The sequence below is a fragment of the Melospiza georgiana genome, chromosome 3 (assembly GCF_028018845.1).
Source record: "Melospiza georgiana isolate bMelGeo1 chromosome 3, bMelGeo1.pri, whole genome shotgun sequence".
NCBI classification, from domain to species: Eukaryota; Metazoa; Chordata; class Aves; order Passeriformes; family Passerellidae; genus Melospiza; species Melospiza georgiana.
Window position 1 is genome coordinate 40,566,827 of NC_080432.1, and position 17,787 is coordinate 40,584,613.

The 17,787-nt window shown below is 39.5% G+C and overlaps 1 protein-coding gene across 4 annotated transcripts in view; it reads left to right on the top strand.

Annotated features, from left to right (window-relative positions):
* The window catches only part of SOCS5 (suppressor of cytokine signaling 5), a 28,916-nt gene extending 11,661 nt beyond the window's left edge, over positions 1-17,255 (top strand). For 2 of the 4 annotated variants that reach the window (XM_058020780.1, XM_058020779.1), the window contains exons 2-3: positions 11,722-11,813; positions 14,246-17,255. In XM_058020780.1, the coding sequence (XP_057876763.1) occupies positions 14,258-15,868 (1,611 nt within the window). In that variant the 5' untranslated portion in view covers positions 11,722-11,813; positions 14,246-14,257 and the 3' untranslated portion in view covers positions 15,869-17,255. Of the gene's footprint in view, positions 1-4,325; positions 4,345-11,721; positions 11,814-14,245 lie in introns of those variants that run through there. The other 2 variants (XM_058020781.1, XM_058020782.1) reach the window with 2 other exon arrangements.
* Positions 17,256-17,787: the final 532 nt, after the last annotated feature.

Sequence of the window (17,787 nt, forward strand, 5' to 3'; positions counted from 1 at the left end):
TTGAGAGCTGGTATATTCAATCATTTATAACTTTCCTGATCTCTGACCTCCTGGACCGAAATACTTAGAGGCTTTTCTTTGCCTTGAGTTTAATTTTGTTTAAAGCTTTTTGCCAAAATTCTTCATCTGTTTTCAGAAACAGAACTAGAATAATTGTGCCTTTTTTTAATGTCAATCTCTACTTTGAAATATTGTAGTGCACCTCTGAACTGGAACATTTACATGAAATTTGTCTGTGGGCAGCCTCTGGCTGAGCAGTATTGTTTTAATTTTACATGAAAATCTGTAAAAATTGAGCCAGTTCTCTTCTTGAAAATTTCTGATCTGGACACGACAGTTTTCTGTTTTGTTTTTTGTGGGGTACCCTGGAGACTCTCTGCATTCTGTATGCTCAGCAGGGTTTTTCTTTCAAGTACATTTCTGGGCTGCAATAAGCTGTGCAGAGCATGGGAGCCAGAATTGTCCCAAGTTAATTGATTGAGGGGGGTCCTATGGCACAAAGCCAACTGGGAAGTCTCTGAGACAGCCCTGACATGTGCCAGCTCCAGAATCATGCACTTGTGCCTCCTCCTTTCCTGCCCCATTGGCTCTGCAGTACCTCCAGGCTCCTGCCAACAGTGGTATTTTGACTGTGACTTTTTGTAGAGATTCAAGAGAAGCTGAGGTGTCCATACTGGGCTAAAGCTTGGCTTCTTCTGTGTGTGAATGCCTTTGTTACTTCTGAGCACCACAAGGATGTCACTCATCACACCCATGTATGTAGCTGGGGTTGTAGGGGGTGCTCAGTCACTGCCCACACACAGGGTCTATGCATTTGGTCAGGACTCAGTGCTGTGACAGCCAAAAAACTCCATAGGATTCTTCAGAGACCTTCACAGATAAAATCTCAAAAGACTGCTAGGCTGATGAACCTAAAGGTATTTTTCTTCAGGAGTTCCAAACTGGACCAAGTTTATTTGAACCTTTGTAAAGGTAGCAGAAGATACTCCACACAAAGGCTGAACTTTCCTGCATTTATAAAATGAGGTGGTGGCTTTTTAAAGGCGACCAAAATGTAAGTTTTTTGACATTTTTCCAACAACTTAGACTTTAAAGAACTATTTTAGGTAGCTACCTAGCCTGTGAAATTCTGACCAAATCAGAAAGCTAGAGAAAGCAATCGAATGTGCCTGATGATAGGAAGCATTGGGTGAAAGTAGTAAATAAATTATTTTGTAAAAAGGAAAAAGAGAAAAAATATTTTCAGAATCATGTCCCGTTGGGAAAAGACTTTGGGGCCACCAAGTAGACTGACTTTCTTTGCTGTTTTTAAGGTGACTAGTTTAAACTTTAAGAAAGATGCCTTGCCTGTTGACACAGCACAGCTGAAAATTTCTTTTTTCAGAAGCATTTCCCCTGTAGCAATATCTGTGTTAATTATGTAGGTGTTTGGAGCTGTGTGAGAGAGCTTTTCCTGAGTTTCTTTGCTGTCCTTCCTCTGAACCAGCAGCAGAGCCCACTGTGGCAGTGTGAACTTCTTGGGAAGTTGGTACCTGCTGGATCAGGTGCTTCTTTTCCATGTTCATTCAGTATAGGAGCAAACAGATTTTGCTGCAAGAATGTTCCAGTCTGCCTGCTGATCAGAATTCTTATGAAGATAAATAATTTTTCTTCAAATCATGACATGTTTTAAGTTACCTACAAGTTAATTTTGTATGTCTGTGTTCCACTGGTGCCAGTGCAATCAGAATTTTGCAGCCTTGTGTACAGTCAAACATTAGGCAGCGTTCTGGGGTTTCCCTCCCCCCACCTAAGTGGCAGAGTCCTGCCAGTCTGTAGCAGAAGAGTTTGACATCTCTGAACTTGCACAACTGGTTTTAGTTATTTGCACCCTACAACTTTATATAATGGTTTGAAGGGTGCTCCAGCTGTGACTGTGCATAAGTATTTTAAGAAAATTTCTTCGTTTTCGTCTAGTTTTGAATCTAGAATTTGGAGTTCTCATTCTTGTGATCACCGTGCTGCATGTTTTTCTTCAGGAATTCCTGTCCCCTGGGTGAAAGTTGTTAGATGTGGAAATTGCCATGTCTCATAATGACTTTTCTTTAATTTATTTTTTGCATCAAGAATCAAAGTATTTTTCATCATGGAGGATACTTAAGGATCAAAACTTTCTGAACTCTTTATTGAACAGATTGTTCCTGTGCTCTTAAAATGTTCCTGTTCTTTATAAAAAATACCAGAAAATGTCTGGTCTTTCATGTAGCAGTTGAACCATGTTTTTGAAAAAATAAAGGTGAATTTTTCTTATATTTCTATATTAATAGTTTTCCCTGTTAGCAGTGTTACAGTTCCTGATCTTCTGAAGGGTACACTGTTTTTCTAGATGAGTGTTAGTCTTGAAGCTAAGTTTTAGTTTTTGTTTTACAATTAAGATTTTGATTTAATAAAACGTGTTTCAGGTTATAAGGAGAATCTGGTTAACATTAAGGAGTAGGTTTCACAGAAATGGCTAAACCAGCATTAATGGCTCACTGCTGCTGGTAGACATGGTTCTTTTGCCTCCTTCTCTTGGTATAAGACTTAAAATTCTCCTACCTCCATGCTATCACTTCTCTCTTCTGGCTTCTTTTTTCTCATTGAAGTGCTGTTTGTCTGTCTGATGCTTCTATCAATTAGCTTATGGTGAAAATGGAGGTCAGATGAATGCTGGAACTGATGCGAGGGGATGGGAGGAAAGCAAGAATATCCTTTTTAATAGAAGCAAAGCAGTGGTAGATTAATTATCATGGACTGTCACCCTTAGGGTGCCCTTTCTATGGCTGAATTCTGTTCATGAGAAACAACCTAGAAAGAACTGTACTCTTCAATAGCTGCCCTCTGACAAGTTTATCACTCAGTAATCATTGATTTAGGTTTGCTCAATTTTCTGTGGTGCTGCAGGCTCTTCCTGCATGGAATGCAGCCTCTTAAGCCATTACAGCATGCCGGAATAGGTAAGGTTAGAAGGAAGGGTCTGCAGTGGATGATCTGGTCCAACCTCCCTGCTCAAGGAGGGTAGGCCATTCATGTAACTGAGTCTCTGCTTTCACAGGGCCAAAGAGCATTACAGGTTTTATTAGTGCCAGGCAGCTGGCAATGGTGGTGTAAAGATTCATTTTTCTGGTCTGCATCTTCTTGGAGTTCCTGCAGCCTGTAAGTTGTGTTCATCCATGTCAGATAGGAGCCCTTGGATACCAAGCAGCTTTCCAATACTGAATGAGCTGGTGTGCAGGTATTCAAGTGGGACCACAGGTTAGCGAGTTGTCTTTTTAGGTAGGCCATTTGCCTGTTGATTAATAGGAATGCCCATTAGCTAACCAGTGAATTAGTGATTCATGGCTAGGGTCTTGCTGGGACAATCCTTTAGTGATAACTGGAGACAGCTTTTGGATTGGATAGGTGATTTCAAAAGACAAAGCATTTCTATATTTTGAGAATAATTTAGGAGCTAACCAAATACGTATATTTTTCTTAGAAAATTCTCATCCTGTGGGGGCTCACTTATGGAACATGCACAGGTGCCTCTTTGCTAGAATAAGCATTTCATTAAAATAGTTTTATTTAACTGATTGCTTTATGCAAAACAAAGAAGAAAGATGTAGCCACATATTATCTATCTTGCTGTCCTATTTCATCTTCCTGTGCAATGGAGTCTAGCACCTTGAAGATAAGATAGTAGTGTAATAATCTAGTTAGCACCTCAGTTGTAATGGAGTGAGGAACTGATGCTCTTCAGGGGAAAGACCTGATTTTCTTATCAGTGCTTGTTCAGTCTCTGCAATGCATATCCTGTGCAGGTAGTCATAGTCTTACATTTCTGACTGTTGAAGGGTTAGGTATTATTCCTTGAAACTGTTATGGTGTGTCTTGATCCTGTGTTTTGAATCATGGGCATTCCTGTTTTTGCATGGCACAAGGAAAGTGTGGTGTGGGTGGGTTTGGGGTTTTTTTTTGTTTGTTTGTCTTGGTTTGGTTTTGGGGTGGGGTTTTTTGGTTAGGTGTTTATATTTGTTTTTGTTTGTTTTTTTAAAAAAACACTGAGTCATGAAGCTCATGAGTGGAGACCAAGAGAGCCTCTAGATTACTCACTAGTAGTCTTGAAATATAAATGGAGAGCAGGTGTTGCAAAGGGCTGGACCCTTTGCTGTCAGGCAGAGAAACATTTTTTTGTTTTTGCTAGAGCAGTAACTAAACACAGTAACTTTTAATCTCGTTACCCTGGGGTGTTTTCTTTTTAGATATTGCCTATGGATCATTGTATTGGTACTGCTTAGTACCATGAGCAGTTAAAGGAATGTTGCAATAATTCATGTGGTGTCCCAGGTAAGAGCACAGTGATACACTCTGCCTCTTTGGGTGAGGTTGTTCTACTGCTAACATGGGTTGACCATCAAGCTGTTCCACTGGAATCTTTTGTTCTCCCAAGCACCATCCATTGGCATGAATGCTTATTGATGGAAGTGTTTTTCAGACTGAGACTATGTACAAGTACTCTTCCACATTTCCAGTTTTAAGATGTGGAAACTCAGTGCTGCTCTACATTGTTAGAATTCTTGACTAGCAAGCTAAAATGCCTAAGATGTGAAAATTGGCCAAGAAATAATCAATGTATTTGCTGAGCAATTTGCTTTGAAGAAATTTAATTCTGACATTTTAATGTTTGTACTTACACTGTCTTGCACACAAAAATTTCTGATGTATATTGATATTATACATATTTTACATATATCAATTTTTGTGTATGTCTATATATAGCTAGATGCTTGTTGATTCAGTTATACAAACTCAGCTAAACTAACTAAAGGATTTTTTTTGTTCCTTACCCCTAAGAAAGATCTTCCTACCTCAGGGGCTAAACCTGCAAGGCTAATTCTTTTAGTTTTTTTTAACTTGAGTTTTAATATGAAAAAAACAAGGGCAGAATTTCAGAAAGCTTCACATTCACTGAAATCTTGATTCTTAGAAGAGGTCAAAATATTTTTAAAGTCTTTTAACTTTTCTGGAAATCCCACTTAAAATTCCTCATACATTCTACTTCTAGCTACTTTTCAGAATGTTGGGGATTTTTTAAACCTTTTTTTTTTTTTTTTACTTTTTTTAAAGATGCAGTTTAATTTGCAATGTTCATAAGTTGTCATTGCTCATGCTTTATGTGTTCAATGTACAGAATATCCAGAACAGTCTTAGTTTCGATTTTCTGGCAATTTAGTCTATAATTTTAAAGGTATGGTAACACCTTTAAGCAAATGGTGGCATTAGAAAACCAAAATGTCAGTTGCACTGGAATTTAGTGCTGGTGTTGATGTTGCAGCTGGCTGTGCTGCAGCAGGACCCTGCGCTCCAAGGCTTAGTGAGTGCTCACTGGCAGAACTTGCAGGTACAGAACCACAAAGCACAGGTTTCCTTCAGCTGGGAAGTTGAAATGTTTCTGATAGCTCTAGCTGGGTAGAGTCTAGGATGAAGTTGCCTGTGGATTGAAGTGAAAACATGAAACAGGCTAGACCTACTGGCAGCCCTCCAGCTGCTTCTCCCTCTTCTTTGCAGGGTTTATGTTCTTTTTCCCTCCCCAGGCCCAGCCTGGGGAACCAGGTGCTTGCTGCCAATTAGTCTTGTCAAGACAGCCCAGAGCTTCTCTTGACAAGCCTGACTGCTGACAGCAGCTGTGGGCTAGTCTTAGGCAGGATTTTAACTCCTTGCTTGCCAAATGCTTTGCAGATTAAATCCCCTGGTCTCATTCTGCAGTTACTCAGTTTTCTATTTTATTAAAGTGTATTCTGTACAGAAACTGATCTAAGATTTACAGTGGTGCAGTAGTGATAGCATTTACTTGCCAAACTTCTGGCATGACAGAATGTGAGTTGGGAGTTAAGTCATTATGAAGGTCACTTTATAAGTTTGTTATTAGGACTGTCCATCTCAGGCCACCTCCTGCTTGCTGTAAGCATAGCTGTAGCTGGGTAGCAGCTTGGGCTGTTAGTGTTCTCAGCTGTCAAGGATTTAGAAACTTTTGAACTTTTGGCTCCATTTCACTGAAATTTGAGAGAATGACTGCTTTATTTTATTTTTTCTGCAAATTTCATGAATGGCAATAAGGCTTTTCCCTATGTGATCACTTCTAGGTACATTGCTAGAGAAAGACAAGTACAACTTTGTTTTTATCAGTTGATAAGAGGTGGCAAGTAGCTAGTCTGTGTTGGAGAACATGATCTTTTGCTTGGTCAGGTTGAAAGGACACAGGGGAAGGGTGCATGAGCAAAGCTCTGTGTCCAGGAGCTGCCTGTAAGCTGATGGGGGGCATGGATACAGTGGTGAGGGAGAGGCATTAGACAGGCTGTTGAGCTTTTGGAAAATGTTGTGAGAAGAAATAGGACTGTTAAACCAGTATAAATTGACCCCAGAACAGAAGGATTGTGTTTGGAAAATAGGCCATTTGCAATTGAATGAAATGCTCTGTTTACAAAATATATTAAATTGGGTGTTTTTACTGAGCTTGTCAAAGATGTGGGATGTGATTTGACTCATCTTTTCAACCTTGCTTCCAATTTCCTTTGCTTTTAGTGAGGCACAGCTATTAAGGTATGCTTTTTCTTAACTCAGAACTTCCAAGAATTACATACAAATAACCATTAAATCACTCTTTTTATCAATTTGATACCTATTTATATTTTAGAACTTTGTAGAGGAGGATGTGCTTCATTAGTGTTCTTAGAAGTAGAAACAAATTCTTCTCTACTAGGGGAGAGCTCCATCATTTTTCTTGGAGTACTTATGGCTTTTGCAGAAGTCATCAAGAGGCCTGCTGTACTTGACTTGAACACTGACTGGAACCATTTATTCTATCCACATGAATTTTTAAAAAGTATAGTGGCAGCTTCTGTGTGAGAAGAGTTAAATGTAACAGTATGGGAGCCATTACTACACTAAATCACCTAGAGTTCCCTTTCATGGCAGGTATTTTACCTTGCTAACTTAATGCTCATTTTTTTTGGTGTTTTTTTTAAATGTTAAGGTAAAATTGAATTGCCTGCTTAGGGTGTATGGAGGTAGCTTAAAGGAAACTGCTTTAATTTAATGTTGCTTGTGTGGACTTACATGTTACAATGCGTGGCTGCCATCAGGATGCTGCCTAAATGGTTTGAAGGTTTCTTGACTTGGAATTGATGTGTGCCATTGTCTTGAATTTGCAGTTTCTAGCATAGAAATCTACCACTATGTGGAGTTCTTGGTAAATCTGTATGGTGTTATTTCTGTTTTAATATCTGAAACTCGTGTTTGCTGTGTGATTCTTACCTAATTAGAACTACCAGCTTTCCTCATGATGGTTATTACCTACTAGACTTGTGTAAGTAGAGGGAAAGAAGTATTTAAAAAGCAGTTGTCTCTAGTTTGGATTCAGTGCCATAACCTTCTGTTCTTTTATTGATGGCTTGTCTGCCTCAGGGATTTCAGATTTTCTGATTAGCAAAGAAATGGATAGCAACTGTACAGTACTTTTCAATGCAGGGTGAACACACATAGTCCCAAAATTGTCCTTTTGGAAACCCAAAGCCTAGTAAGGGGCTTACAAGAATGTTTGCACTGTTGAAAGTCTTGGAGCGGTATTTTTGGACTGAAGTTACCAATGTGTAGCTGCTTGAGGAGAAACTGGCAGAACATCAGCTGTCCAAGCTAAGACTGAATTTTGCTCAATGCAAATCTGCACCAAGGAGGGGGAGGAGGAGTTTACTTCTTGCTCCAGGTTGGAGCAATGGCAAAATATCATTATTTGGCTTTGACTTGACAGTCGGCCAGCTTAAGTCCTTGAAACTTGCAGCTTTCCTTGTGTTTTAGCAGAACTCATCAAGCCAACTCGGCATTTTAATTTTGAAGTAAAGGTTTTCAGTGGCTGGACTTTCAATATAAGTGTTCAAAGCAGCACATTAAATAGAGTCTTAATATCTTTCTTTGCAGCCAGAGCCCCACAGTTGAGAATGGAGATTTCTCTTCGAAGTAGCCATCTAAGAACATCATAACTTCAGCAGAACTAACCAGTGCTGCTGTGGAAGGAAGCAATCTTGCCCTGGCTGCTGCTTCCTCCCTCCTCATCTGCTCCTCCCATGTGTTAACTTGAATGTTTGTACAGAAGTCATAAACCAGATGGAGTAAATGATTGAGACTTTTTCTGAGAATTCATTTTAGTCTGGATCAGTTCCTTGAGCTGGTTGACTGAGCAGCCATATGGTGTACAGACCACCTCCTGCACCAGCACAGGTGGCCAGGAAGAGGCTGACGCCATTTCTTTTGGTTGCAGTGCTGACTTAGGCCAATTCTGTGTGTTGTTGGAATTATAGCTCTGTATCCTTTACCTCTTTTCTGGCAGGTTTGAGTTTTGGTTTGGGGATTCAAACCTTCGTATTCATCTTCCTATGCAACTGCACTTCCAATTTATCAAAGCCTAATAGTTAAAAACCAGTAGTACTTTATCCTAATAAGGCTTTCATGAGCACTTGAGACACTTGGCCCCTTTACCTTCTTTAGTTAAAAAAAAGAAGCAGCCACCTTTTCCTTCCAGGCCTCTAAATCAGCTCTTTGAGCTGTCTGCAGTGAGCAACATTTTTGTGTGTGTAGAAAAATGCATGGTTCCTCTTGAGCCAACAAATTCCTTGTTTTTCAGAAACGTTATCTCTAGTATTACAGTAGTAATTCATTATTTCTGGAATGTGCATTGGAAGGGAGGAAATTGCTTTGTAATCCTTAGTACTGCCCTTCCTTCCTCGAGTGGGTTACTTCAGATGCAGGGGTTGCCAGCCTTCCTCACTGTGACTGGATGAGGTTGAGGAGCACTGGTGGGAGCAGCTCCCTCAGGGCATCCCTGCAGCAGGAGCCTGCAGTGGGCATTTGGCAGCGGGCACACAGGGCAGTGACCTCTTCAGCAAGCAGCCCTTAATGGAAGCAATGTCTTTAATAAGAGTCTCTTGCCACTGCTCAGCAAATCATTTTGAGGAATGACACAAATAGAAGCAGTGTTTCCCTCCAGGCTTTTGCTTGTACCTCTGTGGTCCGTGCACCAGGTTCAGGGAATGTGGTAGCCAGTTTGCCTGTGCAGGCTCCAGCTAATATTGAGCTAAACAGTGTGCAGGTTTCTAGCAACTTCACTTTGTAGGTTCTTTTTTTTTTAGCCTGTTCTGTAAGATATCATAGTTTGTGCAGTGTATCATCTTTTGTGAAGATGGTACATTGTTAGAAGTTAATACTTTGAATATAATAAACCATACTGAGTAAATTTTAAATTGGGTGAACTGTGAGAGTGAAACGAGTGTATTATCTTCCAGACAGAGCACAGCCTTGACTTTGAATAGAGTTCCTTGTGACAAAGTCACAAGATCTAGGCAGATCTTTCTGCCTGTGACATTTCTGGAAGGAATGGTCTGAGTTTTCACAGTAGTCTGTTAATATGTGATATTTTAGGATTGCAAAGAAGTTGCAAGTGTAGCTTTATCATATTGCTTAAAATTTCTTTGTTGTCTCAGTATTTGTGCTCTCAGAATACTTGAAGACTACACTCATGCAAACTTCATGCATTTGAATGTCTCTAAATTTACTGCAAATGGGAGTATAGCACTAAGGTATTGCTGCTCATTGCTTCTGTAATCCCTATAGAGTGCTTATTATATGTCATTTTTAAGATCATTTATACCAGTTCAAAGTAGGTAGAAATAATTTTTAGTTGAAAAGAGATTGTGTTAAGAACATCAGTAGAACCTCTAGTTTTCTAAGAAGAAATAATTGAGTTTTTGTTTTTTCTTAGAAAATCTACAAATGGTTGGATTCACTTTGTGGATTTTGATGGAATGAAATGGATTTCCTGTTTAGGCTAGAATAACCACTGGCGGTGCTCCTTTGTAAAACTAGGATGGCTTTAGAACCAGTTCAGAAACAATTTTTATTTTGTCAAGCTTAGTGCTGCCACAAGAAATCTGTGAAACCACACATCTGTTGCACATTGGTTTAAAGTAATTTAAAATCACTAGGTTGAATTTTAAATACTTTACCAGTGACTCAACTTTTATTCTAACACAAGTCTGAGATGTCTAACTGAGACAATTTGCCCAAATTCAAGGAACTGTTTTCCATTAGGGAAGGCTGGTTCCCAAAGAAACCACTCCCTCCTGGAGCCACCTGGCAGTTTGTCCCACAGCCTGTGTCAGCTGGCTGGCAGTGGTGATGTGATAGGCGTGTACTGACTGCTCACGTTTCTGAGCAGAACTGAGAATAATGGGGACCATATAAAGCTAGTGCCATGAAGCATGACACTTCAGGATAAGCATCCATGTGGGTTTTTTGAATTTTTGATGAGTTAAAATGGTTTGCATGCAGCCCCTTTGCCACCTGTGCCCAGTAAAACAGTATCTCTGGTATTGTTTGCAATGAAGACGAACTTCAGAGGGCTGAATGAGCTAATGTTCCAAGTAAGGTTTTGTTTTAAGTTGGATAGCCCTTGTTCTAGCAACTTTACCTTGCATTTGCTCTGTTAAGGCCTTGCACTGAACACATTTTAATAGGTTTGACTGTCTTGTCTTTGTAAACTTGCTAGGAACATAATGCAGAACAAAATAAGTGAGAGTAAACGTTACAGTTGCAGAAGAACTGTACTTGTGCTTTGATCTTCATCGGCTAAATCCTTGGTGCTTGTCACTCTGTTGCTCTCTGAAAAGGTTACTTTTATGGAATCTCAATAGCAATAGTGTGGCCTAACTTTAAGAATGTTTCAGCAATTTTAGTGCCTCCAGAAGGGAATAGAAACTAGTAATACTTGGACTTTGCTGCCATTGCTCTGGAGTTTCTACATAGGAATATTAACTTTTAATATCCACTTAGAGATTGCTCAACCCTGTAGCTTTTCATTGGAGTACATTTCAATATTTTTCTTCCTGTTCTGTGTGTAAAGCTTTGGTATAAGTTCCCAATGTTTTCTCTTAACTCTTACTGCTATTCTTGAATCTAGCATGGAGAAGCAAATAAATCTTCTCTGTTCTGTTACTGTTACATTTCTGACAGTGGTGTGAGCATATTAAATCCCTCGACTCCTCTTGGATTTCTGAAAAACAATGATGATTATTTTAGGGAACTGCTGACCTACTCTTTTAATAAAGAACTTGTCTTGTATTCCACTTTCCCATTTTTAGAATCATGGTTCATATTGCTCTTGCTTCACAATCGTGTAACATCCTTGTGGAGAGTACAGCAGTTGCTTACCTGGAAAAGTAATATTAGAAAAGTGTGTATTTTTAGCTGCCTTTTGATGTGATGTAGCAGCTGGAAACAAGGAGGAGAGACAGTATGTGGTGATCTGACAGCACTGCCAACCACAACTTGAAACCAAAATGTGGGGGAACCATTTCATAGGCTTGATTATGCCCATTGTGCCTGGCACTTCAATGATCCAGATACTGTGGCTTTGCTCTTGGTTGTCAAAAGTTTTATTTCAGAGTCCTTCCCATGACTACTTGACAAATGTTGTTAATGTATAGAAAAAGCAAGTTCTGTGAAGCTTTTTGTTTATGTTAATATGCATTAAAAATATATAAAGACCAGGCAGTTACATGGACACGTTTCAGAAATAAATAGTAAAATATCCCTTTGATGTCAGTGATTAACAGTAAATGTCTAAATGAAAAGATATTCTAACTATTAACAAAATTTCTGCTTTTCCCTTTGTAGTAAACATGTCCACAAGTCAAAGAAGGAATCTAGCAAGTTCATGTTGAGGTATATTCTCAAGACAAGACTCAGTGACTCATTTGCTTTTCTGGGTAAGAAAGGTATCTTTATTCTCTTGAGTGTGACAAAAAGTACTTAACCTTTTAAATTTAACTTCAGAAAAGTACAGTCTGTCAAGCCAGTATGCTGGGGGGGTTGTGGGTGGAGTGTTTTGTTGGTTTTTATTTTTATTTGTTGAAGCTTTCTGGGCACATGTAGAGAACTTTCCACCCTAAGACCTTTTAGACTAGTGGCGCAAAGGAAGAGCAATAAAGAGAAATTTCAGAATAAAAGACACTACTGAATAGCATGTGATTGTTTGGAGGGAAAAGTAATTCCAGTTCATTGTCACAAAAATGTGTACATTTTCTAGCCTGACTTGCCAAGGGAATGGTGTTTGTGTATTATCTCATTCTTTTCTCTTCCCAAAAATTTTAAACATCTCTCTGTCTAGGAAGAGAATAAAAAACTTACAACTTGAGACAAAAGTGTAGAAGTCAACCTTACATATATTGTGTTGACAGGCTGGCAGCCAGCAAACATGTGCTCCTCCATGGTCAGCATGGGTATTCTGAGACACCACAAACAGCTATGATCATTGCAATGACATGAGACATGTTGGCTGCTTCCTGCAAATTTGTATGTGGTCTGATTTTAGTAATTCTGCTGCTCCTAGAATTTTCCCAGCTTGATCCAGACAACTCCAGAACAAAAAAGAATTTAATGATTTTGTTATTTTAATCAGAAAGATGTGCTTTGCTCATTTGCTTACAGTGTTTATGTATACATGGACCTGTGTAGCATCTTCTATGTGTAACATTGCTCTGCAAGTGTTTGCCTCCTTAATAACCACGTGGGTGCTGTGCAGATTGTCCTTTAGCACTGTTGTAGGTAACTTGTACCAGTAACCTTCAGAGACTGGAGGCCTGATTTCCTCTTTTCCTCAGCTCTCTCATCCACACTCAATTCTTGTGGTCTTGCTTAGTGCGGTTGGGTACCTGGGTTTGCTGGATCATCTGATGACAGAGTGAGAAAGAAAGCTTTTGTTTTTTTGTTCCTATCACAGTCAGGTGTTAAAATTCGTTCACTTTCATGTTTCTCATGTAAGCTGTGCCTCTGACTCTTCTCCAGTCTCAGTGGACTCTGCTATAAAGTCGTAGGCTTACAGCTGTGCTCCTGTTGTAAGGACTTGTGGGCTGGATCACCAGAGCATTGCCTGCTTGTTCATCATCCACTTTGTCATGAGCCCCAGTGCATTTAGTCACTGCTTCAGATTCCTCTCCCGTTATGAACAGAAAAGTAATGCAGCAACAGAGGAGTGTTGCTGCAAAATAATCTGTTTCCAAAGAACAGAGCAGTTTCCATAAAGAGTTAAATTAGATGAGATGACGTATTTTAGTCTTTTAAGTTTAGCACTTCTCTCAGAACTTAATTAGATCTAATTTAGTTTGGCATTGCCTGACTTTTTTTAGTACAGAATTAGCCTGTTTCTCTCTGTCCTAGGGCAGTCCTGTAATTTTGGCAGTCTTGTTCCAATTATCAAACTCAGTTTCTAAAGATGTAGTTTCAGAATACACACTGCTAATGTTTTTATCTTTTTACAGTATCTTCATGATTCACTGTCATCGTGTTTCTGCTGTGGAGCTGCTTTCTTTTTAAGTGTTCCTACTAAAGATAGAAAAGCTCCTTGGGCTCTTTCATTCTTTTATATCTTAAGTAATAAAGCCGACCATTGGTTGCTGGGGTTTTTTTTCAGCTGTTTCATATGGCTTATATTAATGTATCAGAGACTTTGTAATTCTAAAATTGTCTTTTGGTGATTGTCTCATCTAATAAGGATGAATGCTTTTTTTCCCCCCTAAATTTCTATTTTTGTGCTAATTCTTTTAATCTTACAAAGCTATATCTTGGAATTTATGTGGTGTGCAGCTGGAGCTTTTGTTTTTACGTGGTGCATCTGGACATTTGCAGTGCACTTGTTGGATTTTACTAACAGCTCTCCTAGTCTGAAGTGACTTGAAGAGTTCTTATTCAGGATTTGTTTTACTGCTGCTTATTGGAAGCTTATCAGGGAGTCATACCTAACATATGATTTAAAAATTCTTTCTTAAATGAAGGATTTTAGATTGTGTATTTCCTATTTATCAAATACAACTATGCAGACCTACCTCCATGCCTACAGAAAAATAGGAGGGCCTACTTGTAAATGAAATGTTTGCAATTTCTTAAACACCTTCTTTGTGGTGATTTTACCAAATACTCATTTAGAAAATAATCAAAAATATGGATATTTTTCTAAATGTTGAAATGATGTGATGCATCTTGCTTCCACATAACCCTGCAAAGACTAGGGCACTTTTTAAAATGTATTTCATTTAGTTAATAATAGTCATCTTGGGTTTGTAACTTAAATGATAACTGAAGATGTATCCTCATGTTTTAAAACTGTATTTTTATTTTAATATTTCTTCTCCTCTTGATTTAGATAACGTAATCCATGGATAAAGTGGGAAAGATGTGGAACAATTTCAAATACAGGTGCCAGAACCTCTTTAGTCATGAGGGTGGAAGCCAAAATGAAAGTATAGTTGTGAACTCCAATAATTGCTCATCTGGTAAAGAGAAAGCCATCCAGATAAGTGACTTGCCTCAACAACAACCCAGCAGTCCTTTGAGAGAAAACATTGCTTTGCAATTAGGCTTAAGTCCTTCAAAGAATTCAGCAAGGCGGAACCAAAACTGTGTCACAGAAATTCCTCAGATTGTTGAAATAAGCATTGAGAAAGAGAATGACTCATGTGTCACCACAGGAGCCAGGCTCACTCGAAGGGACTCTTATTCTCGGCATGCTCCTTGGGGTGGGAAGAAGAAGCATTCCTGCTCTACCAAAACACAGAGCTCCTTGGATACTGAGAAAAGATTTGGTAGAACACGAAGCGGTTTGCAGAGGAGGGAGAGAAGGTACGGGGTGAGCTCAGTCCATGACATGGACGCGGTATCCAGCAGGACGGTGGGCAGCCGTTCTCTGCGGCAGCGTCTCCAAGATACTGTTGGGCTGTGTTTTCCCATGAGAACTTACAGCAAGCAGTCCAAACCTCTGTTTTCTAACAAAAGAAAGATCCACCTCTCTGAACTAATGCTTGAGAAATGCCCTTTTCCTGCAGGCTCAGATCTGGCCCAGAAGTGGCATCTGATTAAACAACACACAGCACCCGTGAGCCCTCATTCAACTTTCTTTGACACATTTGATCCTTCCTTGGTTTCCACAGAAGATGAAGAAGACCGACTCAGAGAGAGACGTAGGCTTAGTATTGAAGAAGGGGTTGATCCCCCTCCCAATGCCCAAATACACACTTTTGAAGCTACAGCACAGGTAAATCCATTGTATAAACTGGGACCAAAGTTAGCCCCTGGTATGACTGAGCTGACCGGGGACAAAACCATAACACCTCCAGGGAGCTGTGACTCCGAAGAGGACACGACGACGCTTTGCCTGCAGTCGCGCCGGCAGAAGCAGCGTCAGATGTCGGGAGAGAGCCATGGCCATATCAGCAGGCAGGGGGCTTGGAAAGTGCACACTCAGATCGATTACATCCACTGCCTCGTGCCAGACTTGCTCCAGATCACAGGTAACCCGTGCTACTGGGGCGTCATGGACCGCTACGAGGCAGAAGCACTTCTGGAGGGGAAACCCGAAGGCACTTTCTTGCTCAGGGACTCTGCGCAGGAGGACTACCTCTTCTCGGTGAGCTTCCGCCGCTACAACCGCTCGCTGCACGCGCGCATCGAGCAGTGGAACCACAACTTCAGCTTTGATGCCCACGACCCCTGTGTGTTCCACTCCTCCACCGTTACGGGGCTTCTGGAACACTACAAGGACCCCAGCTCTTGCATGTTCTTTGAACCCTTGCTCACCGTATCTCTGAACAGGACCTTCCCCTTTAGTCTGCAGTATATCTGCCGGGCGGTAATCTGCAGGTGCACTACGTACGATGGAATCGATGACCTTCCTCTACCCTCAATGTTGCAAGACTTTCTAAAGGAGTATCACTATAAACAAAAAGTCAGGGTGCGATGGCTGGAGCGGGAACCTATAAAAACAAAGTAAAAGGAAATCAAAATAAGCTTCTGGAACGTGCTTTTTTTTTGTGTATTACAGTTTAACTGCAGCAAGCGCACCGATGGCGTCTAGCTTTTCTGCAATACCCTATTTAAGCTGAGTGTTAGTATCCTGTCAGATGCTGCCTGCTGTTAATCAAACTAAGTTGTGATGCCTCTTGGAAACAATAAGCAGACACAATTCTGCACGTTTTTCATTAAGGCCTAATGAAAATATTTTTGCTAATTTCTAAATATTTTGTTTCCCTTTTATAGCTGTAGTAATTGGATGAAGAAACTATGAGGCATTTCCCATGGGGCATTCATGTAATGCTGTTAAATGCTGTTAAAGAAAGGCTTTGTCGGAGGGGCATTTTGCTAATATTTGAAGTATTTTTTTAAAAATTCTCTTCTTGAAAACTTTCCTCAACTCAAAGTAATAATTTAGATCACAGACAAGTTTCCAAATACTGGTGAATATTTTCTTGTAATGAAGAGCAGTTCATTAGAAGCAGTCCATTAAGAGTTAATGGTGCTTTGAGGCTAACAGATGAATCATGCTTTTCACAGTGTATAATGTTTCCTAATCATTAAGACTTGAATATGCCTGCTCAGTACTGTAATTCTGTTACAAACACTTGGAGATTTAAGTGGCATTGTTAGCAAAAGTAGTACTGTCTCAGACAGTTAAAAATACCTTCCAGTGTGAATTGCTGCTTCTGTGGCAGGACACAGAATTAGATTATTGCTGTGAAACAGAAGGTTGTGGGTTTTTTCCAAAACAGATTTTGGTGTCCTGACTGCTAGTAACTTACAGTGGAAGATAATAGTGACAAGAAAAAAATTCTTAATTATTTTAAGTTGTCTGATATTTTTATGGAGAACATGACAAGTGGTTGAATTATTATAATCAGAGTACAAAATCTGACATATCTGAAGCAAATGTCAGGTTTCAAAGGTACTGGTACACTTTATTTGTAAATATCTTTCCATCTGCGCTTTTAAAAATGTTTTAAAGTAATATGCACTGATGATAGTTTCAACAGATTACTTAGAAACAAGATTCTAACTTCTGTTTGCTTATTTACTTGGAGATGGAACTTAAAAGTAGTTCTATCTTAGATATTTTGCACTAAAATCTTGTTGGAATGCCCTGACCCCTGTTTAATGTTTTGTACCAATTCTGAGTGCTCCCTAGTTTCTTTACCAGCTGCTACAGTATTTGATTCCTTCCTTCTCTACGGCAGTGACCTGTGCGAGGTAGGAAACACTTTGGCTGCAAGTACAATAAACGTTATTCTTGTATGCTACACTAACCCTTCTATTGATGTATTTTTCTGCTTGCTGTGCCTTGTTCTGGCTTTTTGTGCTAATAAAGTACAGTATGTTCAGTGTTATACTTGTATATCTGCTCTGTTTTTATATATTCACCTAACTTGTAGCAGTTAAATGAATTTTTAATAGGCTTTTCTTAGTATTTAGGATAGGTAATGCACAAGTACTGTGCAGTTGAGTATTAGTTGGTCAGCACACCTTACTCCTGGTTTTTGTTACAGCAACTTGACAGTGTACACCATTGAATAACGTTTCTGTAGTCACTGCAAGGTAGTGGACTTGTCTGCAGGCATAGAGCATTTTACAGGTTTTTGTAATGCAAAGGATAAATGTTAAGCAAAAAATGTTCTAAAACATTATTGATCCCCTGTAATGGTTGCTGAAGGTGTTTCAGCTTGTATAGGTAACTGCTAAGGTTAATATTTTGATACTCCCCACTGAGGAATGCTTATTCCTGTAAATTGACAGTACAGCAGCAGCATTTGTTCACTTTTAGACTATTTTGATAAATAGATGTACACACAAATTGGCCAAATGTCCTGTTTTTACCAAAGAATACTGTCAATTTATGTTGGGGTATTTTTTTAGTTAAAA